The following is a 25,645-nucleotide window of genomic DNA, read 5'->3' as shown; positions in this document are numbered from 1 at the left end:
ATTGGCCACTGTCGGAACAGAAGACATGATACTGGGCTAGATAGACCTTTGGTCTGACCCAGTGTGGCCGTTCTTATGCTTAACCTTTTTGACTTTTAAATTAATGAAATGTTAGGGTCATGTTAAATGCTTGCTCCTTTTTAGTCACAATGAACTAAATTAAGTGTCCAACTCAGGCCAGTGCTGAATTTGACACAGTTTAGCATACCACTGCATTCTTGTAACAAAATAATATGTTTTTATGCATGTTATGTAATTAATGAAATATAAAATTAAAAAGAATAAAGAAACAGAGTGAAGTGAAATCTAGTATGCCTGTGTTCATTTTCTTCCTCTGCTTCCTTCATTCTTATTTCATAAACTTGTGTTAGTGAAATAATGTTTCATGACTGGGTATATATTTTCAATATATATTTAGAATATAGTGTTTCTCAGCCATTCATTGTAAGTTCATCTTTTTTTTTCTTTGAATTTCTGCCACTGGCAGAAAGAGAGAGGTCCAAATTAATCACTGGTATCACTTTGAAATTAATAGTCACATGGGAGGTGAATAAGGTCAGTTGGGAGGAGATTCTTGACATTGCATCAGAGTTGCAAATTACCTTAATTTTCTTTCATTAGGAATTCTGTGCCTCTGTTACCCAATTCAGTATGTTTTTTTTAGCTGAAATTTTAAACTTCCCTCTGATTTTTAAATCCACAGAAATGTCCAATTTTTAAAATCTATTCTTTATTTTCACGAGCCCAGCTATCTTGGAGAGTAGTCAAAGAAAAGCTATTTACTAAACATTAGTGCATTTTTCCAATGGATTTTTTTTTCTTGAGTTGGGTCTCTAGTACATATCTAAATTAGACTAAACAGATGTGATCAATATAAGCAGTAGTTATTTTGGTAAAAGCAAATACAACTATTAAGCATGGATATTATAAGAATGTAGATAAATGGGTTCACCATATAGTCGACATCTGTAAATTTTCATATATTTCATATAGGTAGTCACAATTTTGCCACATTCCAGAAATTTGCTCCAAGATTTTGTTTCATTCCTGTAACAGTAATAAAATAATAGTTTAAGCAAGAGAACAAGAAATAGGGTTAAGATAAAAGTCTGACTGTATCCTACAAAATACTAAGATCATTCAATTCCCATTTAACTTTATCTTTTAGGAGGTGATTGGCATCTCATGGTCCCTAATTCTCTTTTTCTTGTCTAATCTATTGTCTGATGTCTGCTGCAGAGATGTAGCAAACTCCTGGAACAAAACTTATATAGCAAAATTTGAGACTGTCAGTATTTCATTATGTGAAGATGTACAGATGGGGATGTTAACTAATATGGTAAATCCATTTATGTGCACTGTTACAAAATTTAACTGCTGTACTCCGATGCCTAAGTCTTTTTTCTCCCCAGATTCCAGTAGTACAAATGATAGTTATTTAACATACTTTGATTCCTCCTTGACTGTAAAACATACCATTGTATGTACAAAAAACAGTTTTATTTTACCCCCCGCCCTCCAGAAATAAATTGAAAAATGATGAGGGTCTTCTATACGTCCACAAAATTTGATATTATAAAATCATTATTGAAGTTGAAGTATGAGAGTGTTTTTAATTGCTGCATGAATATATTTCTAGTTAAACTATTATGAAACAAATATTTTTTTCTTGTGGTAAACATGCTTCATTCTTTAAATGCTTTTCTACCACAAATGGAACACGGAAATGTGATTATTACAGTAGATATTCTAAATATGCAGTTTTTTGTAGTACTTTTTCTTATTTACATATGTAAATATGAGAACAAAGAGACAAAATACATTTGTGCTGAATATTAGAGTAAATTATTTAAATCCTTTATGATTTCTGCATATTAATAATCATTTTAAGAACTTTGCATAACACTCTTTGAGTACAGCTGAAGAGTAGTCACTTGTACCTACAGGAGAAATTTTTCCTTTTATTAGGGTGAGTTTCTGAGCTCTCCAAAGTACAATATAACTAGAGAATCAGATGGCTGATACTTCTAAGGGCATGTCTACACTTAAACTGCTACAGTGGCGCAGCTGCAGCGCTTCAGTGTAGACACTACCTACACTGATGGAAGAGCTTGTCTGTTTAGCGTAGGTGGTAGGTAGGTCGATTGAAGAATTCTTCTGACAACTTAGCGCTGTCCAGACTGGTGGGTATGTCAACATAGTACATCTCTCAGGGATTTGGATTTTGTACACCCCAAGTGACGTAGTTATGCCAAAGTAAATTCCCAGTGTAGGCCAGCCCTATATTTCACTTTCTAAATGAAAAAGGAAGTGTTGGGTTGGCCCCAAGAATTTCATAGAGTTGGACAGTTTTGATTATTTTTGTAAAGTTTTTATTACTGAGTGTTCAGTTTGCAGTGGTGTTGTAGCCATGTTGGTCCCAGGACGTTAGACAGACAAGGTGGGTGATATTGGACCAACTTCTGTTGAGCTTTTGAGTTACACAGAGCATTTCTGCAGGTCTGGGAAAGGTCAGTATAGCTATGTCTCTCAAGGGTGTGGATTTTTCACATCTTTGTGAGATATAGCTATACTGATGTAAGTCCCCGTGTAGACAGCGCTAGGTCAAGGATTCTTCTGTCAATCTAACTATGATGGCTCAGGGAGGTGGATTACCTATGCTGGTGGGAGAATCTTTGCACTGTTTGAAGTGTAGACAAGCCATCACAGTTAAATACAAGGTGGAAGAGATTATTTAGCAAAAGTAGTCATCACATTTTCTAAGAGGCCATTCAAGGTAAAGTGGCCTTTTGAAATCCAGACAGTCATAGCACAAAAAGGGGCTGTTAGTGGGGTACAGGTTGTTGTAATAGCTATAAATCCAGTATCTTTATTAAGACCATGATTGTTAGTGTCTAGCAAAGTTATGAATTTAAGTGCCCAGGCACATCTTCTGAAGGTATTATGCAGCTTTCCTTTGAGGACGAGGATTGAGAGGTCAGATATGGAGTGATCATTTTATGAGAAGAGTTTGCCCATAGGCAATAGGGTGTTTTTGTCTTTTATCATTTTTCTGTGTGAATTCATTTCAATGCATAGTGATTGTCTGGTTTCACCCACATAGTTGTTATTGGGGCATTAGTGCACTGGATGAGGTACACCATATGTTGTGATAGGACCCATGGATGTTGAAAGGTGTGTTGAAGGAGTATTGATCATTATAGCAGTGGAGATATCTGCAAGCTTTGCATCTGTTGTTATAGCAGGGTCTAGTGCTGCTTTGAGTTGGTGTGTCCTGGTCTGTGGCGAGTTTTCTTCTTCTGATGAGTTTGGAGAGGTGCGGGGGGTTGTTTGAAGGCCAGAAGGAGGGTTTAGGAAAGATTTCTTTCAGGATGTGGTCCCCATCGAGTATGGGTTGGAAAAGTTTAATGATATTCTGCTTGGGTTCTAGGATAGGGTGGTAAGGTGACAACTTATGGGGTGTCCGGTTGGAAGGGTTTTTTTCTGTATTGAGGCAGGTTTGCCCATTTTCCTTTTAGTATAAGACTTAACAAAAACTTTCACCTACAGAGTTACCTCTTCTCAGTTCTTGCCATAGCTATCTGAAGTTTATAGCTTTCCACACTTTGATTCAATCAAGTGGCAATGGAATTTCAAGCAAGAATTCATGTAAACCATGCCAGACAGCTGGACATTCTGGGAATTAAGGTATAGTGAGTTAGCCATGTAGTTTTACAAAGATTAAGCCTTTCACTATGCTTCCTAGTTAGTCATTGTTTCCTCTAAATCAACTAAGAATTTAAGTGTTTAACACAGCCATCCATTTCCTTAAATTGCCTTGCCTCTTATGTTTGCATCTAGTGGTAGTGTGCTATAACTAAGGCTTTGTGTAAATCACAATTTCTATGGAAATGGTGAAATTAGTCTAATATCATGACTTTTCAACAGTGGGGAGGTGGAAGCAGACATCCCTGCCTTTGCTTCCCCACTGTTGTAAAAAATCACAGTATTGGGCTAATTCGGCTATTTGTGTGGGTGGTTAATTATCCGGTCCCATCCCAGAGCAGCATGGGGAGGTGGTGGGCTGGTCCTGTCCGAGGGGAGGAGGGGGTCAGGCAGTAGGCCAGCAGGGGTGTTTCACCACATGGTACAACTGGCCAGCTGGCCCAACTTGGCCTGGTGATTGGAACAGGGCCAGGTTCACTTCATGTTCAGATTTGGCCTATTGCTGGCTTTTAGAAATTAAACCGAGACTAAACTGAATACATAAATTCATAAAGCCAGCTGTGTTGTTTTTCTACTTCCTACCAGGAAAAGGTCATCTACTCGGGTGGGGCCTTAAAGGGACAACAGCTCCCTTGTCACCAGGCTGCTATATAAGCCCCGTCTCTGTCAAGCTGGACAATGAGGACATTGGCCGTATATACTTAAGATACAACGATCTTCTTTCTAAAAACTGAATCTGTAAAATGTGAGCCATAGAGCTAATTTCACCTGAATGACTGTTTGGCTTTTGCCCACATAGAACCTGGTGGAGTCCCTTGATGGTGAAAAGTTGTGTAGGAGAGGCTGCATCCATAAAAAGAGGCTGCAAGCTTTCCTCCACTCGAGGGGCCATTACATGCCAATAAAGTCCAAAATACTGGAGAGGAAGGGGCATCCAGGGAAATGTTGATTCTGTGTATCCCTATAGCAACCTGTGCTGCTGGCATTTTTATTTTATCTCAGGATTGAATTTTCTTCTATACTAGAGAAAAATCTTAGTCTTCTGTAGTTCTAAAAGAACCACCTTGAAATGGAACTTCAAAACTGTGAAAATGAGACTGATAACTGTGTCTATAACTATGGGAGCAGTTGCTGTATAAGACAAGTAATTCAGACCTTTAGTTTAAACACACTCTCATTGACTTCAGTGGTGCAGAATTTTACCTCCTTTGTGTACATCATGGATGATGTTTTTAATGATTTTTCTTTTAAAAGTCAAGAGTTAACTTATTTCAAATTTATCATCATCATTAAACCTATTGTTGCAGACAGACATTTTTGGTGACTCTTTAGTGGAAGTTCTTCCAATTCACTGTGCACATTCAATTCAGTATCTTAAGAGGTATTTCTGAGCTCTGATTTCATCAGAAGGAAATTATGCAATCTTTCAATCACTTTCACTTTGCTATAAAGATAATGGCAGCTCATTATTCTACCTTTGCAGTCTAAACCAACAACCAGTAATACGTGAACAAAATATATCAACTTAATTCACCTTTGACAGGAGATTTTTGGTAGCAGGGCCTCTTCGGCCCCTATTTGCACTTCGGATATCCTCATGACCTGTACTGAGACTATACAGAGCTGTGTGAGTGAACTGCCCTCAGTTCCTTCTCAACCCCTTGACAGCCTGAGACACAGAATCTAGCATGTATGCTCCAGCTTTGCTCTATCTTAGTCCTGAGTTCTTACTCCTAGTTCTAATTTAAATTTAGTTTATTTAGTTCTCTTATTTATTTTATAATAATGCCTCTTTAGTTAACTTTCGGTTTTCCATTTAATATCCCCTCCTACTCCCTTTCTGCGTGGGTTTTCTCAGGGTTATCATCAGTCTGGAGTGCCAGAATACCTGGCATTCAAGGGCTGCTACAGCGACGGATATTCCCAGTGTCACGGCAACACCCACATTGCAGCAATATGCAAGGTCCTGCTAATTTTTTAAAAAACAATCTTGAAAAAAACAGGCGATTAAACTTAGGCTTTTCATGGTGGAGTGCACTCTCCAACCAGCCATGGTCCAGGCTCAGATACATCCCTCTAGACATTGGCCTCTGTGTGAGCACAGTGCCCCATCAACCATCATACTCCACTTGCCTAGGTTTTCATGGGATAAGAAAATGGAGGGTACCGGAAAAGTTCCTAAGAACAGAAGTTTCTGGGTCACCTCAGAGAGAGTTTACTCAATCACCATCAAGAATGACCACTTTTGAGACCCTGTGTCACAGGAAGGGTACTCCTGAGGTTCCAGGCTTCTCTGGTATTAGAGCTTGTTGGAGACCTTGAGCTCCTCAAAGACCCACAGCACCAAGCAGACCTCGGTACCGAAGTCATCTGCTATACCATGATCATTTCAGCGGAGACTCTAAACAGTCTGCCTCTAGAAAGTTTGTAGCATAGACAGACTTTTCAATACCACCTCTGGTACCTAAACAGGTGATCCAGATTGCAACATCAGAACTTCTGCGGTAAATATATTTTGGTAACTGGTACTACTATGTAGACAACTACTCCTGAAATAATCAACTTCCTTGGTATCAGTACAGATTTACCTGGTAACGTAGGAGTTTAGATTGTCCAAAGACTTGGTATCTGATGAGTCAGAGTCTCCTGTATTGATAGGTACTGAATGGCTGTTAGTACCAAGATCTGCAGGGTCTCTGAGACTTTACCTTTTTCTGGTAGGCTCATTCTCCAGAACCATCAGCACAAGGCAAATAACCGTCCTCACCTCCAATGTCTGCTCCTCCTCTGGACTGTGTTGAGGACTCCTATTCAGATTCTCAGATCTTTGTGCAGGGATCCCCTACATATTACTATGGCTCATCTCCCCTCACACCTTAACTGAGAAGGAAACCCCAAGGGAAAGAATGTCATGCCTCTCACTGGTACAAGCAGCATTGGATGCCTCCCTCTCTACCTCATGATCCACCCAATGACCATATTGGAACCCATGGGCAGCCTACTGTCAGCAATTTTCAAGAGCTCATAGCTGTTCCCATAGGGATCATAATGGAAGGTAGTCTACTTCTCCATTTCTCCCTCATCAGCCCCTACCACACGAGGAGTCTTTTGAAGAGCAAGAGCCTGGAGCAAACAAAAAGGTGACTCCACAAACTAATATATCCTCATCTTTTCCAGATGAGGCGATGATACCTCCTCTGCCTCCGTATACCAAGGATTTTAAACCGTTTCAGCAGCTGATAAAATGGATTGCTGACTCACTTCAGATTCCAGTGGAAGAGGTTCAAGAGTCACAATATCATTCTTAGCTATCGTCCACACAACAGTCTCTGCGTAGGAAAGATAGAAGTATGGCAAGAGACCACCATGGCTTAACCAGAAGATTTTCAATGATCTGAGACTCAAAAAAGAGTCCAACAAAAAGTGAAAACTAGGTCAAATTACCAAGGATGAATATAAACAAGTATGTAGGGAGAAAAATAGAAAGGCCAAGGCACAAAATGAGATTAAACTAGCTAGAGTCAGAAAGGGTAAGAAGATAATATTCTACAAATACATTAGAAGCAAGAGGAAGACGAAGGAGAGGGTAGGTCTGTTAGTCAGTGGGGAAAAACAATAACAGAAAATGTGGAAATGACAGAAGTGCTAAATGACTTTTTGTTTCAGTTTTCACCAAAAAGGTTAGTAGCGATTGGACGTCTAACATTGTGAATGCCTTTGCAAATGAGATAGGATCAGAGGCTAAAATAGGGAAAGAAAAAGTTAAAAATTACTTAGACAAATTAGATGTCTTCAATTCACCAAGCCCTGATGAAATACATCGTAGAATATTCAAGGAGCTGACTGAGGAGATCTCTGAGCCATTAGCAATTATCTTTGAAAAGTCATGGAAGATGAGAGAGATTCCAGCGGATTGGAAAAGAGCGAATATAGTACCAATCCATAAAAAGTGAAATAAGGACAACCTGGGGAATTACAGACCAGTCATCTTAACTTCAGTACCTGGAAAGATAATGGAGCAAATAATTAAGCAATCAGTTTGCAAACACCCAGAAGATAAGGTGATAAGTAACAATCAGCATGGATTTGTCAAGAATAAATAATGTGAAACCAACCTAATATCTTTCTTTGACAAAGGGTAACAAGCCTTGTGGATTAGGGGGGAAGCAGTAGATGTGGTATAATTTGCCTTTAGTAAGGCTTTTGAATTTGATACTGTCTTGCATGACCTTCTCATAAAAAAACTAGGGAAATGCAACCTAGATGGAACTACTATAAGGTGGGTGCATAACTGGTTGGAAAACCATTCCCAGAGAGTAATTACCAGTGGTTCAGAATTAAGCTGGAAGGGCATATTAAGTGGAGTCCCACAGGGATTAGTTCTGGGTCCAATTCCGTTCAATATCTTCATCAATGATTTAGATAATGGCATAGAGAGTACACTTACAAAGTTTGCAGATGATACCAAGCTGGGAGGGGTTGCAAGTGCTTTGGAGGATAGGATTAAAACACAAAATGATCTGGACAAACTGGATAAATGGTCTGAAGTAAATGAAATTCAATAAGGACAAATGCAAAGTATTCCACTTAGGAAGAAACAATCTGTTTACACATGCAAAATGGGAAATGACTGCCTAGGAAGAAGTATTGCAGAAAGGGATCCGGGGGTCATAGTGGATCACAAGCCACATTTGAGAGAACAGTGTAACACTGTTGCAAAAAAGCAAATGTCATTCTGGGATGGATTAACAATAGTGTTGTAAGCAAGACATGAAAAGTAATTCTTCTGCTCTACTCCACGCTGATTAGGCCTCAACTGGAGTATTGTGTCCATTTTGGTGCACCACATTTCAGGAAAAATGTGGACAAATTGGAGAAAGTTCAGAGGAGAGCAACAAAAATGATTTAAAGGTCTAGAAAACATGACCTCTGAGCGAAGATTGGAAAAAAATGGGTTTGTTTAGTCTGGAGAAGAGAAGACTGAGAAGGGACATAACAGTTTTCAAGTATATAAAAGGTTGTTACAAGGAGGAGGGTGAAAAAATATTCTCGTTAACTTCTAAGGATAGGGCAAGAGCACTGGCCTTAATTGCAGCAAGGGCAGTTTAGGCTGGATTTTAGGAAAAATTTCCTAATTGTCAGGATGGTTAAGCACTGAAATAAATTGCTTAGTGAGTTTGTGGGGTCTCCATCATTGCAGATTTTTAAGAGAAGTTTAGACAAATACCTGTCAGGGGTGGTCTAGATAATACTTAGTCCTGCCATGAGTGCAGAGGACTGGACTAGATGACCTCTTGAGGTCGCTTCCAGTCCCACGATTCTCTGATGGATTAGCGTTATCAGAAATTGAGATTTTACTTGATTCTGCCAAAATTGTGTAGCAAGCAAATGCACCACATACATGTAAATGAACCAACAAAAAGTGTGGTTCTCCAAGCAAAAATTTGAGTTTTTATTTTTTACACCATGAGCTGTAATCTAACCCCATTGTGCCTCTCTGGAACAGGAGAAAAAATGAGAAAGCACATAGACCTTCCTAGCTGAGGATTCCGTTACTGTCATTTACAACAGTGCTTCTCAAGCTATCTGATATGGGGGACCGGTAATTTTTTTTTTCCAGTGTGCGCGCAGACTGGCAGCCGATGGCTCGTGGACCGGCACCGGTCCGCGGACCACCACTTTGAGTAGCACTGATTTACAATAAGGCTCCTTTACACCAGTTTGCCAAGATTAAGGAGCCTTAATTGATTAAGAATGGGAACAATTAACTAACAATGGGAACATTAGCAGCCTGCCTGCTTAGTTGTTACATTTCTTCTCTGCCTCAGGGACAGAGCCTGCTTCACACAGCCCTATGCCTCCAAGCCCAGGATGCAGCAACAGGGAATGAGAGGGACAGAGTGAGTCTCTCACTCATTTGCAGGCACCCAGCCTCACCCCCTTAATATCTCTTCATGAATGCATGCACGCCCAGCCTCCTTCCTCCCCCCTGTGGTAATCTGCTCTCTGATGCTGGCTGCTCCTGGCAGATGCACCCAGGCTGCTGGGGAAGTGGCGTGTGTTCCCCACAGATTTCTTGGCTCCCCTATTTTTCTGTGGGGGCACCAAAAAATCTGCGGGGAATTCCCCCAGGAGTAATTATTGATAAGAGAAGAAGATGTAAGGTACTGTAGTTGCACCCTCTTGTTTATTGTCACACAAATGTTAGATTATGTTGTCTGAAATTCCCCTTACACTATAGTACTTGCAATACAGGATTGATATATAAAACTGTACGTGAGAAATGACATGTAATGATGCATGTATGTGTCAGGAACGATCTTGAGAGTCCTGCTTATTCTGTGGGAGGGGCAGGCAACTGTCATGAGAGATCAAGGAGATAATGTAGCATGAGAGCCAATCTGGATCGGGACCATTCTCTGCTGGATGATCCATGAAACAGCACTGATAACCGTGGAAAAAATTAGAGTTGGGAAAAGTTTAGAATGAAGAGTTGGTCAGAGTGCTAGGGAAGTGAAGCAGGGGTTCAACCACAAAAAATTAGCTCTAACCATACTATATGCATCATAAATATAGGAAATGGCACACATGTCTTACCTAGAAAAGTGATTTTTCTGATCCGTTAAGCCTTTTTATGTAATGTTTAAATGGATCTCTATCTCTTTATTTCTTATGCATCTATATGGTTACTTAACAATCTAAGAGAGAAATGGAATGAAAAGTTCCATGATGTGAAATTCCCATATTCATGAAAACCTGTGCCAAAGAAAAGGAGGGTGTGTAGATTAAGCATGTGTAAAACCAGCCATACTGTACTCAGTTGTCCACATACTGTGGGTGCGTTTTATGTCTCTCTGTACTTGTGTCCAAAAGAAATTAACACTTACCACAAGAACTGTAACAATATATGGAAAGTGTGCTACCTCTGAGATAAAGCATTTTTTAAGAAGGCACTTTGCAACATGTGGTGTGAACTTTTCTATTTTTTAATGTTTTAAATGAAAGTATGCTTTCCAGTAAGAAGGCAAATCTTTCCTGTATTAATAGCAATTACAGTAATACTTTTGAATCTGCACATCTTTTCTTTTTCTTTTTTTAAACTGTGGCTAGTTTAATTTGGGCAAGAGGAGAAGGGATGAATGCAAGGGATAAGTGGTCTTCAAATGCGTTGTGCCAACACAGATATTCCATCAACAGAAGCATTTTTGATGCCGTGAAGTTCCACAGATTCCCACCTTTGGACTCTTCTGTTGAAAATGTATCATTTTTGAACCAATAAAAACAAATGGAAGCTAAGGGCCAGAGAAGCTTTGGAACCTCAACTCCCATTGATTTCAGTAAGTCTGCTACAACATTTACAGATTTCTGTGGGTGTTGAGGGCACTCAGCACCTCTAGCTTCAAACCGTAAGAGGGGCTGTGTACTTCTGTGCATGCAGAGAAACCCTGGATGAAATCCTGGCTCCATTGATGTCAATGGCAAAATTCCCATTGACTTTATAGGGGCCTAGATTTCTGCTATGATTATATAAAGGAGGTACACAGATTGCGTCCCCACTTATTGAACAGATCTAGATCTCACAAGCGGTTAGCATTGCTATATTTTTTCTTGTTGTTCTTAGGTATAGTTTGAGTTAAGTATAACAAGGTGTATAATAGTATTATTTTTCATGTAGTTAATATAAAAAGAATCATCAATGATCACTTTATCTTTTATACAAATGACTTTAATGGACTTAAATTTGTTTGGCATAAACAGAAATGCACAGGAGCAAAAGATGCCATTTCATGTAGTCAAGATAGAAATACATTATATTTTGTTATTTGGGGGAACAACATCAGCACATGTATCTGTTAGGCAGCCTGTGATGGGGTATACAATTCCACAAGGGAGAAGAAGGGGTTAAGGAACAGCTCTGGGCACAGATGGCCCTGATCTGCTGCACCTGCAAAATCTGCACAAGCTGGAGGCGGAGCTTAAAAAGGGAAGTGGAACAGCTCAGAGGTAGGCAGTAAACCTGTGCTCTGAGTGCTTGGGAAGGAGTACCTCAGGAGCTCCTGCTTCTGAGGCTTGGAGATACTGACCTGACCTGCAAAGGTGGGACTGGTGACTTTTGAAGGTCAGAGACAGTCATTTTGTGTTCAGTTGTTTATTTTTCCCTGTGGAAACAGGAGACACAGGTAGGAAGTGATCCAGGGAGGCAGCTATGTAGTACCTCAAGGTGCAGGTCTTAGCTTTCTACCATTGGATCCTGGATCAGAGTCTTGTGGAGAGGGTGGGCCCTACAAACCCCTAAGGAGCGACAATGACAGAATTCCATCCCTTGGCACGTAAGCTAATTGGGTAAGATCCTGAAGGTGCAAGGGTCCAGACTCAGCCCTTCAGCAGGGTCACATATTCAAGGCCACCCCTTTTGCCCTTTTTGGGTATACATGAAGAGTCCAATGATGTGAAAAATCTTCACAAGTCAGCAATGGCTTCAGGGATTTCCCCCTTGCACTGAGATCTTAGAGTCTGGACCCTTGCACCTTCAGGATCTTACCCAATTAGCTTACGTGCCAAGGGATGGCACTTGAATATGTGACCCTGCTGAAGGGCTGAGTCCATCTAGACCAATATCCTGTCTCTGATAGTGGCCAATGCCAGATGCTTCAGGGGGAATGAACAGTACAGGGCAATTTTGAGTGATCCATCCCCTGTCGTCCTGTATGATCTTCTGGCAGTTGGAGGTTTTGGGACACATGAAGCATGGGGTTGCCTCCCTGACCATCTTGGCTAATAGCCGTTCATGGCTCTACCCTCCATGAACTTATCTAGTTCTTTTTTAAACCCATTTGTACTTTTGGCCTTCACAACATCCCATGACAACGAGTTTCACAGGCTGTCTGCATTGTGTGAAGAAGTGTTTCCTTTTGTTTGTTTTAAATGCTGTCTCTTAATTTCATTGTCAGCCCCCTAGTTCCTGTGTTTATATGAAGATGTAAATAACATTTCCCTATTCTCTTTCTCTACATGATTCATGATTTTATAGACATCTATTATATCCCCCCTTGGTCATCTCTTTTCTAAGATGGATAGTGCCAATCATTTTAATCGTTCCTCGTATGTAAGCTGTTCTGTACCCCAGTCATGTTTATTGCCCTTCTCTGCACTTTTTCCAATTCTAATATATCTTTTTTGAGAGGAGATGATCAGAACTGCATGCAGTATTCAAGGTTTGGGCATACCAGGATTTTACGTAATGGCATTATGATATTTTCTGTCTTATTATCTATCCCTTTCATAACGTTTGTTAACGTTCGATTAGCTTTTTTGGCTGCTACTGCACCTTGAATGGATATTTTTAGGGAACTGTCGATGATGACTCCAATATCTTTCTTGAGTAGTAACAGCAAATTTAGACCCCAGTATTTTGTATGTATTGATGGGATTATTTTTCCCAAAGTGCATTACTTTGCACGTATCAACATTGAATTTCATCTGCCATTTTGTCACCCATTCACCCAGTGAATACTGTATGTTAAATTTGTCTAGTGGAAACAAAGTGTTTTTAGAAATTACTCCTGGTGGTCACATCCTTATGTCGCCTGGAATCGTCTGCTGTTGCACAAAAAGGCAATTCAAACCTTTTTCTGTCTGACCATCAATTTGCCTGTGCAGACATAAATAAAATAATTATTGTAATCCAGAAGAGTGGATGCCTTGTGTGTCTGTCCTACAGGTGAAACAGCAGATCTATTGCCCCATATGAATCCAGTCACAATTGAGGGAAAAAGAAAACATGGGTTTTGCAAAAATGTATACTTGTTAGAAAGACTTACACAGGTGGTCATGAAGTACATTAGCAGTATTTTACATAGTTTTCAGGTTCTTGAGACAAATCATACAAACAAAAAGTAGGGAAAGAAGGCATACTGTAATGTATTATCACTTCTAGTATATAATTTCCATTGTGTACTGTTTGGGCAGAAATTCTTGGCAGACTAGAAAAGCACCTGTCTGCTCTTACTAAGTAAGATACTTAATGATATTCCGTGTTACTTAACAATTTGTTGCTATTGCAAAATTTTAACTTACTTACAATCAAAATAATAGAAATGCTTCAGTGCAAACTGTACTGAAAGCCTGCTATGTAAAGAACATTATGGTCAAACTAACAGGAATCTTCATTTAATAGTCCACATGCTCATCCAGTCTACACAGAATATATTAAATAATTTCATTTAATTTAAACTACTTTTCTGGATGCCCGTAAGAAATCCAGTGACCCTTTAAAATACTTTTTCATTTATTTTTAGTATAACTAAGTATTCAGTAGGATAAAAATAATGGATTTGATCCGAAGTCCATTGACGTCACTATGGGTATTTTTCCATTGACTTCAGTGGGCTTTGGGTCAGGTCCTATGTACATAAATTGATAGAGAAACAGGTGTGTTGTATTGCAGCCACTGCATTGTTTATGTGAATTTTCAGCAATTATTTTCATTAGAGATCTTGAAAGATTTCTAAATATTAGAAAACATAATTGTTTACACTAGTAGACAAAATGAAAATATTCTCAAATCTTCATGTTAAATAAGAGTGTGTGGAGGAATTTGGGTTGTTCACTGCTCTACCTTTTGAGGTAACTGACAGCTGCTCAGTTATTTGTTAGAGGAGTTACTAGGAATAATATTTCAGTATTGGAAGACCATGACTTACTGATGCTGAGGTGGAGATGTTGTAATATTGTCATGTCATGATCTCTTGAACTTTTAAAAGTTTGGCACAAAGTTTGCATTGAGTTGAGTTAAAGCCTGGATAATAGAGTGATGGTGCTTTCAAAATACCTATTATAGATAGATAGCATTGTGGTTTTTGTTGGTTTTTGGGGGAGGTTTCCCTTCAGTTAATGGGATATTTTGATAGTGAAAAATACATGCTCTTTTTCCATTGTAGAATTATCCTGATGGTAATGTCATACACTTCTTACACAGGGCATGGCTTTTACTTTGGAAGAGAGACAACAGTTGAATATTCATGGACTATTGCCTCCTTGCTTTCTCAGTCAAGATGTCCAGGTTTTAAGGATTCTTGTGAATTTTGAAAGACAAACATCTGACCTAGACAGGTAAAGTACTGCTAAAGAACCTTATCATTTTTCCCAAGTTGTTGTTCCGTTCTTTCACTTCTTTCACTTCTTTCACTTACATTTATTCTGTTTTGTAACTGAAGACTTTAAAAAGCTTCTGATGCTTAAAGATGGATGAAAAACATTACATTAACAAGCAGCATACATTGTTACTAGAGCAGTTTTTATAAAAACAACTGGTTACTAATATTCACTGCCTTTTTTCTCAACTGAAATAGTAATATTTAATTTTTTTACATCAAAATTATTTTCGCAATAACAAGCCAGGGAAGAAGTAGCAGGAACAAATGAACCTATCTGAATTAAAGTTCAGTTCTGAGGACAATGTTCCTAATGATAAAATATAACTAATGAGAAATATAGAAAATATTTAATAAAATTGAATTGTTTTTAAAATGATTGTGTTATCAGTGACTCTTTAATTTTCACCATATTACCCATTTATATTTTATATACATAAAATCTGAGCTCACTATCAGTAGTAGTTTGGTAAATTATTTTGAGATCTTTAGATAGGGGGTGTTATGGATGTGCAAAGTATTAATATTTTAATCATTTAAATCTTGTTTGATCACATTTTAACTTAGTCACAATCTGTTTTTATGTTAAAATAAAATTTATTTTCTAAGAGCCAGTCCTGCAATATATTGTGCATGGAGGGAACCCTCTGCACGCACACAATAACCTGCCCACGAGAAAGATGTTGCAAGGTTGGGGTCTAGTTTGTACTACTGTACTTTCAGATTTCTAATTAAAATGTAAAAAAGAAGACATTGGCTCATCACAGTGTTTCGAAAGTCACCATATTCTATATGTGGCATTTTTAGAGGAAGAAACCCCCCCCCCCCCAAGATGGACATTTATTGCACTGTCCCAAGCACCTGATGCATATCTATTCTCCTGACTAAATGGTCTAAGGAAGGACTGTTATCCAAAACGATGGTTAAGATTAAGATTCTGTCACAGGTATTTTTACTAGAAGTCAGGTACAGATCATGGGCAATAAAGAATAATTAATGGAAGCCCACAACCTGTTCCTGATTTTTAATAAAAATACTCTGTGGGAGGGCACTAACAATCAGAGCATTGCCGGAGGCTGACTTCTGGTAGCTGCCTCAGCGCTACTGCTGCTCTAGTCCCAGTGGGGCTGACCCAACCCTGGATGCTGTTCTGCAGGCCCACCTGCTGACCGCCAGCCAACTGCTCCGGTGGGTCCAGGGGCTGGCTGCTGCTCCAGCCCTACACCAGCCCCAGTGGGGCTGACCTAACCGTGACTGCTACTTCAGCTCTGGGGCTGCTGCTCTGGCGGCCCTGGGGCTGACAGCTGCTCCAGTCCTGCCCCAGAAGAAGTCATGGAGTCCTGGAAAGTCACGGAATCCATGACCTATGTGACAGAATCGTATCTTTAACTATGGTAAATGGAATCCAAAATGGATTTTCACCTTAAAAAAGCCTAAACAGTATCAAATATCATAAAGTCATGAGACAAATTAAAAAGAAAATGTTCCCTTTAGGGACAAATCCGTCCCTTGTTGGCTCCTATGGGTATGTCTACACTGCAAATTAAACAACGGTGGCTGGCCCATTTCAGCTGATTTAGGCTTGTGGGTCTTGGGCCTGCTGCCCTGCAGACTGAGCCCCACAAGCCTGAGTCAGCTGACATGGATTAGCTTCAGAATTTAATTGCAGTCTGTAGACATACCCTATGAGGCTAAATAGGTGTGGTTCTCCTGCGGAAGGATTGGGCAGGGCCAACCTTAGGAGATGGGTGATAAGGGCAGTTTCCCTGATCACGAATCTCTGAAGATGCCAACTCAACTCGCTCCTGCTCCCAGGTGATCTTTTGCTCAGCTGTTCAGGAGGGATGCTGAAAATGTTTTCTACTCTGGGTAACAAAACACCTTTGGCCAGCCCTGGGACAAGGGCTGGATGTGGGGGAGATTCTGAAGAGAGAAGAACTGAAATATGCATAATCTATCCCTGCAACAACTAGTTCCTTCAATTTTAATAAAAAAAATTAGGAGCTAACAGAGCCTCATTTAATTTTACTTCTCTCCTCTCCCTCTTAACCACAAATACATACTATTAATTCTTTGGAAGAAAATGATCCTTTTTCCTGCCGGGATCATAATTTTGAAGCATGGAACATTTTTATTGGTGTTGATTTCGAAGCATTGAAGGCACTGCTGAATTTAAAGAATGATAGAATTTTTGCACATGATACAGTAATTAAAGTATCTTTTAGTCACTCCTGAAGATATAGACCAGAAGCTCTGTCTGATATGGGATGTTACACATTTGAGGTTCCAGAATGTGCAAGAGAGAAAACAGCTTTGAAAACTTAAGGATTGCAGGACAGAGTTCTATGGCAATGATTAATCGGCAAGACTGTTAAACAGCTGAAGCACATTAGTCTCCCAGAAAGCTAATTTGGAGTACATAAGTGGAAGTGCAAGGTAATAGCAGGAACTGGGAGTGGATCCATGTCTGAAGAGAAGCTTCTCATAAAGATAACAGTGATAATTTCAGTATTGGTTGATTTTTGCTTCAAGTCTATGCTTATCTGGAAACTGTTTTGTTTGATTCTGTTTAACAGCTTTACTTTCTCTGTTTTCCAGAGAGCACAAAAGAGAGAAGCAAATACTTGTTTTACTTGGTTGGAATAGGGGGAAATAGTTTTGGGAAACCCAGAGAGCTTGGAGGGTAAACTACTGCCTCAAGTTTATGACTTTCATTGTTGATTGTGGTGGTGTTTTAGCAGTGTTGGTCCTAGGAAACCTGAAGAAGAGTCTGTGTTGCTTGAAAGCTTGTCTCTTTCAACAACAGAAGTTGGTCCAATAAAAGATATTACCTCATCCACCTTCTCTCTCAAGTTGAAGATGTGAGGCTGGAATAGCAAAGTGCAGGGTGGGTTGGAGTTTTCATCTCTCTGTTATGAGGGTAAATTGGGAAGCAATCCAGGGACACTATAATTTGAAAAAAAAGGTCCCATTTTATAAATTTGAATGTATAACTTCATTGCAGTGCAGGGTTTCTGGGTTTTTCTTAACTTGCAAAATTCCACTTCTTATCCTTATTCCTTACCAATAACTTTTCTGCCCCCATCTTTCCACTCAGTGGGTTTGTGTCCATTCGTATTACTGGTGAATATGGCTGTGTGTGTTATTTCCTACGTGGATAATCAAGTGGGAAAAATAATCTACTATTTTACTTGTGTTCTTGTCTTTTCTTTTTCTTGTGATTCATTTCTTAGCTATTGCCTCACCAATATGTCCCTATCTCTGTTCCATATTATACGGCTGTCTTTATTTCAGGTCTTTGGAGCTGTGCTCCGGCTCTGCTCCAGCTCCAGGCAAAAACCTGCAGCTCCACTGCTCTGGAGCTGCTCCGCGCTCCAGCTCTGGGCTCCGCTCCAAAGCCCTGCTTTATTTCATTTTAAGTGTTTTAAAGACATGAAGAAGATAAACACATCCTCTATATTCTTTTATAGATTTTCATACTTTCCCTTGTATTATTTTTATTCCTACACAATAAACTACTTTTCAGTTACCTAACCATAACTAACATGTACATGCCTAGTATAGGAGTCAAGTTGCATGGAAACGGCTACTCCAGAATGAACTGAACTGATTTTTTTTTTATGGTAATGCAAACCTGCAAAGGAAACAGTTTCTTTTTATCTTTAACATAGGAAAATTACTTTAAATGTATGCTAAGATAACATAAAGATGTCTATTGCGGCCATTTTGCCAGACATTTCTGCATTTACTAATTATGAACATGAAGATTGCAACTATAGTTGTATATAATTTCAACAGAGCTGACTTTAGTCAGTTCAGAATATACTTTATCTCCATGCCAATTAGGATTGGCTACAGTGAAGCCCAAACTTTTATCTTTTCTCAGTGTGGTTCATGACATTTGATCTCTGCTTTAGTTGGGCAGTTTCAGAGCAATAGATAAAAAGAAAATTGTGACAGCAACTTTATTTTTAGACTTTGAAATATTAGATTTTTTCCAAATTTGTTTACCAAATCACAAATAGAGACATAAATTTTTTTCCCTTGGAATAGAGAATTAAAGAAACCCCTGTTTCTCTGCCCCCTCCCCCCCCCCAGAGCCGAGCAGCGGGAGTGTCAGAGTTCCCTCCCCGCTCTGAACTCTAGGGTACAGATGTGGGGACCTGCATGAAAGACCCCCTAAGCTTATTTCTACCAGCTTAGGTTAAAACGTCCCCAAGGCACAAATTCTTTGCCCTTGGAGGGTACGCTGCCACCACCAAGTGATTTAACAAAGAATCAGGGAAAGGACCCCTTGGAGTTCCTATTCCCCCAAAATCTCCCCCCAAGCCCTTACACCCCCTTTCCTGTGGAGGCTTGAGAATGATATCCTAACCAATTGGTTACAAAGTGATCACAGACCCAAACCCCTGGGTCCTAGGACAATAGAGAAATCAGTCAGGTTCTTTAAAAGAAGGATTTTATTTAAAAAAAAAAAAAAGATAAAAATCACCTCTGTAAAATCAGGATGGAAAATAACTCTACAGGTAATAAAAGATTCAAAAACACAGCAGAACTTCCTCTAGGCTTAGTTTCAAAGTTACAAAATAGAGGAATAAACCTCCCTCTAGCAAAGGAAACATTCACAAGCAGAACAAAAGATAATCTAACACGCCTTGCCTGGCTTTTACTTACAATTTTTGTAATATGAGAGACTTTTAGGATGGTTTATAGGAAAAGGAGTTTTCTGACCTGATGCTTCTCTCCTTCCCAAGAGAACAGACACAACAAAGCCTTCCCCTCCTCCCCCAAGATTTGAAAGTATCTTCTTTCCCCATTGGTCCTTTTGGTCCGGTGCCAACCAGGTTATTTGAGCTTCTTAAACCCTTATAGCTAAGGAGGAATTCTATACTACCCTTAGCTGTATGGTTATGATGGGGGGCCAGACACCCGCTCCCACTACACCCCAGAGCCCAGCTATGGGGTGTCCCCGAGCCACACTCCCACCCCTTGCCCCCCAGGGCCCAGCTATGGGGCATCCCCCAGCCAGACACCTGCACCCCCCCAGAGCCCAGCTGCGGAGTTCCCCACAGCCGAGAAACTTGCACCCCTACCCCCATTGCCCAGCTGCAGAGCCCCCCCACCCAGACACTCACATGCACCCCTTATCCCCCAGAGCATAGCCACGGGGCCTCCCCCAGACCAGACACCTGCACCTCCTAATCCCCAGGGATCCAGAGGGAGAAACAGTCTGATGCTGGGTCCTGGGCTTGTGTGGGGTTTCCATCACACTGCCTCCTTCCTTCAGAACATGTGAGGAACTGCAGCTGCCAGGAACTCCAGCTCCTCATATCCATCCCACCTCCCCCGCAGTATCTTGTGTTTGCGAGCTGGGCTCTGCCCTGTTCAGCGGTGGCCCCTAGTGGCGACCAGCAACTCTGCAGCCCATTTTTGTGGGAGAAAAAGGAAATTTTATGTGCACAACATTAATTTTTGTGCGAAGTCTACATGTGCAGTGGCGTAGAATTCTCCCAGGAGTAGCCTTTCTATTACAAGCCACGTTCGAAACTTTATGGGACCTAGTACTGTGACTGAAAGCTACCAAGCTGGCAGCACTAAACTACCTCATTCTCCTGGGTCGCCTGGTAGCATGTAACTCTGTAGTTCAGCATCTCAGGCTGCAGCTCAGAAAGCTCAGTCATGGCTAGCATCAGTGTATGTCCAAATGGTGATGATTCGGAGCAAAGTGGTTTGAGTGCCAACTTTTAATTTTGCCATCTCTGAATTGGTGGATGGACCCTCTGAAAGTTTACATGGGGGTTCCCTTTGCACCCCTCCTGCCCCACTACCAACCCTCATTCTAGTCACAGATACATCGTCTCTGGGTTGGGCAACTTATTTGGGTCCCTGCAGATTCAGGATGTCTGGTCATCTTAAGATATAAAGTCTCATGTAAATGTCAGGGAGTTAACAGAGTCTAGCTTGCTCAGCCTTCCTCCCTTACCTAGTAGAAAAGAATTTCTTAATTGTGATGGACAATTTGATGACCACGTTTTATATAAACAGGCAGGGAGAGGAACTGTGGACTCAGTTGTGCCAGGAGGCAGTTCACCTCTGGGATTTTTGTGTAACCAACTCAGTTAATCTCAGAGCTGCTTACCTTTCAGGAAAACAGAACCCATTAGCAGATCAGCTGATCAGGTCTTTCTGTAATCACCACAGGTGGTCACTACGTCCATATCTTCCAGCTCTGGGACACTCCCCAAGTGGACCTGTTTGCAACAAGAACCAACAGAAAATGCCATCAGTTCTGTTCCTGGGCAGGGCTCAGCCCAGGCTAACTGACTGATGATTTTCTCCTATCTTGGAAGCAGGGATTTGGAGCAATCAAATTTTTGAATTGCTCCGCTCCAGCTCCACTCCGGCACCAATAGTGACTGTTCCAGCTCTGCTGCGACTCCACTCCGCGCTCCACTCAAATTAATTTTTAACTAAATAAAAAAGTGCATACTGTAATTTTGAAAAAACATTATTTTTATTCAGACTTTTAAAACAATTAAATGTCATCAACAATGATACAAACTAGAATCATTCATAATTCATTATGTAAAAAATTATTGCAGCAATCAAGTCATGTTTCATAGCCTCCGCAAATCATATAAAATTAACTTTAAAGCTGAAAACAGTCGCTCTACACTAGCTTGAGTTGTTGGCATGCTCTAAGCAATTCTACAGGCAGCCTGAATGCAGTGTGGGTAGCCGTGAATGGCCTCAAAAACAGACTTAACTTTTAGCCTACCAATAGACTCCATCGCCTCATGATCTTCCCGAAAGTTTCTCTCGAATAATGCTTCATTACAATTATGAATCGCAGAAACTCGCCGGCGTCTTTCTTGTTTTATCCAATTCCTTTTCAAAGGCGTCATCTTCTGAAGAATTGGTGCTTGAATTATCTTCATTTCCCTGTGATGGTTGAAGACATCTCAGGGATGGACGCATGAACAAGTTCAGCGTGGAGATGGAAGTTTGAGAACAGCCTGCTATTTCTGAAGGATGTGAACTTTCCAAAACCGCAAATTTGATTGCTGATCACTCCTTTTGTTGTGTTTCATTTTCTTCAACCTCTTTCGCCGAGTTCAAATGTAGCAATAGATTTTGTTTTTCGAGTTGTCGAGCAATATCAAGGAGCCCTTCCTTTGCCTTTGGTATTTCCCTTGAGGTAAGAAGAATCCGATACCGTGGGTCAACATAAACTCCAGCAACGAAATGAATATTGTCAAAAAGCTTCTCCGCGTTTCTGCATGGAGGATAGAATTCCTTCTGCCATTTGTCCACCATTTTCTTGCAAGAATTTTGACAGTTTTCTCCATTTCTTCATTAAAACTCTCGGGGTTACGTCGACAGCTTGAGGATTCACAGTTGTTTGGTTTGGCTTTGCCAAGAGGTCCTGCAGGTTCTTCACTCCGTCCCATTCAGCTTTTGTTAACTTGAGTTCTCTTGTTCCAGCAGCCGCCACTTGTTCACAGTAACATTGAAAAACGAGAAGCCGATCAATCATCGCAAATGTTGAACCCCAGCGAGTCACAGTATCCAATGATTGAGTTGCCCCATGTAGATCAAGCAGAACACTTTGAATACTTGGGGTTCGTAGTTTGACAATGACTTGTCAAATTTTTGCCAGAAATTTCTTCTCACGTTCTTTGTTCAGTCCATCCCAGATTGCCAACTGAAGAGTGTGAATACCACATCTCATCAGTTGGACTTTTGAGTCGTCCTCATGAAGCCATGTTGGAAGTATGAGGCTAGGGTCATTAACCCATTGCGCAGCAGTATCCATGTTGAGTTCGATTTCATCCATTCCTTTAGTTCCTTCATCAGGCAAAATAGCTTCAGTTCTGTCCACATCCCTGTTCTCAGAGGTAGAAATGGTTTCATTGTCCTCGCTGAAATTTTTGATGGCACACATCATGTTTGCTGCGTAGTCAACGCAGATGCTCAGCACTTGCATTTCACTGATCCCAATTTTTTCTAAAATAGCTTTTACTTGACTTTTCAGGTACGAAGAATTGTGATGCCCTTCAGTGTCGATTATGTCCAAGTTGGTACCACAGCTTTATCTTTTCCTTCTTCGTAGTGCTGAGCATTGATTGCAAGGAAATTTCGAGCATTGATTGCAAAGAAATTTGTTTCCACGGGTTGGTGCCTCCATTTTCAGGGAGCACAATTTTTGCTCGAAAGCTTTCTTGAGCTCTTTGCGACCAGACTCAGCTGTGCTGACAACTAAACGACGAACCGCATCGTGGCCCATCGAAATGCCAAGCTGCTGACCCATTTCGCCTGCAATTTTTTGGAATATTTTGTTCTTTAGCCTGAAGGTAGTGGGCGGTGTTGAACTCAAGCAAACCATTTCTATCAGTCCTTCATGGTAAGTATTGGCATCCATGGTTACTGTAACCTTTGAGGACTTCAAATATGAGTCAAGTTTTGTTTGCTCGATTTTGGGTTTCTTTTCAGACGAAGCTCCACAAAAAATCTTTTCTCCAGGAGTTTTCAAAGAGCCAGATTAACGTTGTTTAGCCACGTCAGCTTTCTGTTTTGCCTCACCTTCCTGGTCCCTTTTTGTAACCAGAGCTGCATAGTTTTCAGGATGGTTACGTTTTACCTGCCGCCAAAGGTTGAAACTTTTCACGGTACTTGCTTCACTTGTCTTGAAGCTACATGGTTTGAGCTCACCATTCACTTCCTTTTCCACCTTGCACGTTGCCAATTTCTTCTTTGCTTTTCCCAAAAGCCCAACTGTGGGCTTTTCAAATTCAAAAGTAAAGACATCGTTGAGATCCTTTTCCGTAAATTGGCTATCAATCATGGGGGGCAGATTTGATTTTTTTTTTGTTGAAGTCAAGGCAAAATCTTCTTGTGCTGCTACCGCATCCAAATGTTTCTTGTTATGATCTTTGAAAAGCAATGAACAAAAGCATTACATTTTTTTATAATGTACCTGCTTGTGATATCTTAATCACTTAAGGTACTTCGAATTTATTGTGGATTTTCTGGACAAAAATGATCGCATTTTCTTTTTACACAAAACTATTATTAAAGTATATTTTAACATTTTAACATGTTTCTTGCAGTTTTAATGAAGTAAGAAGCATTTTTAATATACATAATTAATATAAATTTTTATTTATAAATTGCAAGTTAGTTTTTCTTATGAAATTTTGGAGTAAAAATATTTGAAATATTTTCCAAGTGTTTAATTCATATCTCAAAAGCGCTTTAATATAGATATATCAATGAAATTTGGTATGTGCCATAACATTAGTACGTGCTATCGCTGTTCTGCAACATTAATTGTTGGGAAGTAATGAGGCTACACGTTACAAGGTTGAAAATAGACTTTAACGGGAAAGCATGGATTCAAATTGCATGCACAGTCCTTTTAGTAAAGAGAGCAAATTTTCGGAAATATGTTTTTGCTTCATCAGCCTGAATAGATTATACAAGATAGAGCAAATAACAGGTTTTATCTTGTATAATGTTTCCAGCCTGATGAAGGAAAAACATATTTCTGAAAATTTGCTCTCTTTACTAAAAGCCTTTTAGTGTGCTTGCAATTTGAATCCACTTTCCCATTAAAGTTTATTTCCAACATTCTATCATACAACATAATTCAAATAAAAGTATTTAAACTACAGGCATCGTGAACTGGGGAGACTGGGCCAATTTTATTTAATATTTTTAAATCTTCGACTACTTAACAGGTACGACCCTGGAATATGATTTAATACTCAAACATGCATTAAAATGGGACTCTTAATTTATTCTGTATAATTAACCGTTTCCGAGAAAACTGTTTAAAAAATTTAATCTGCTTAGATGTTTAGAATGATACAAACAATTTTACTTATTACTTATTTTTCAATTTTGGAACCATACATTTTAAATGTAATAATAAATAATAACCAAAAATTATTAACTTATTATGGAACATAATGTTACCACTCGTAGCCAGGGGCAGTCGACGACAAGCCTTTCTTGAAATATGAAACAAAAATGACCAACCGCCAGTTCGGGATGCCTGTGTTTTAAATAATTTTGGATAATGTAATATGGTAGCACATACTAATGCTAAGACACAGACATAATTTCATTACTTTATATTAAAGCATTTTTGAGATATTAATCAGAAATTAACTTTTCATCACCTCCTTGAAGGGACTGTAGCTCCCTTAGGAAGAATTTTAGGACACGTATTCACAGAAACATTTTTTTCTTAAAATGACCTGAGGATTCACCCCCAAAGTTGTGCTGGACATTTTACAATCACTCTGGATATATAACAAAAATCACTCCTAATTTATGCAAAAGTGTTCACTGTATATTTATATGCCTGCTGCACGGGAGTTTTTCAGTAAATTTAAAATTACAAACAACGCTACCAAAAGACCGTTGAACAAATGACATATAATAAGTCTGCCAGAGTGATACGGGAGCATGTACAAATGAACAAATGTACCGGTAACGGGAGCCAGTGTGAGAAATGAGCTTAGGTGATTAATATCTCTTGCAATATCTTAATATATCAATAAACAAAAGCATTATTTTTTTTTGCAATATACCTGTTTGTGATATCTTAAATGTTGCGTCTTGCGTCACTCTTTTCCATAATCGCAGCACTCAGCGCATCTTGTTGATCAACCCTTACAAAAGAAGTATCAACACGTACTAATCTAACTATCTAACTAATTTACGCGAGTATGTACTCGCCTAACCTTGGCACAAGGGTGGGAGCAGTCTGCAATGTTGCC

The 25,645-nt window shown here is 39.8% G+C and overlaps 1 protein-coding gene across 1 annotated transcript in view; it reads left to right on the top strand.

Annotated features, from left to right (window-relative positions):
* ME1 (malic enzyme 1) overlaps positions 1 to 25,645 on the top strand; it is a 330,426-nt gene that overhangs the window by 42,554 nt on the left and 262,227 nt on the right. The window contains exon 2 of the mRNA XM_037894397.2: positions 14,684 to 14,817. Coding sequence (XP_037750325.1) covers positions 14,684 to 14,817 — 134 coding nt within the window. The remainder of the gene's footprint in view (positions 1 to 14,683; positions 14,818 to 25,645) is intronic.

This window comes from Chelonia mydas, chromosome 3, assembly GCF_015237465.2.
Source record: "Chelonia mydas isolate rCheMyd1 chromosome 3, rCheMyd1.pri.v2, whole genome shotgun sequence".
Classification (NCBI taxonomy): domain Eukaryota; kingdom Metazoa; phylum Chordata; order Testudines; family Cheloniidae; genus Chelonia; species Chelonia mydas.
The sequence above is the reverse complement of the archived record's forward strand: the minus strand, read 5'-3'. Positions and strand labels throughout refer to the sequence as shown.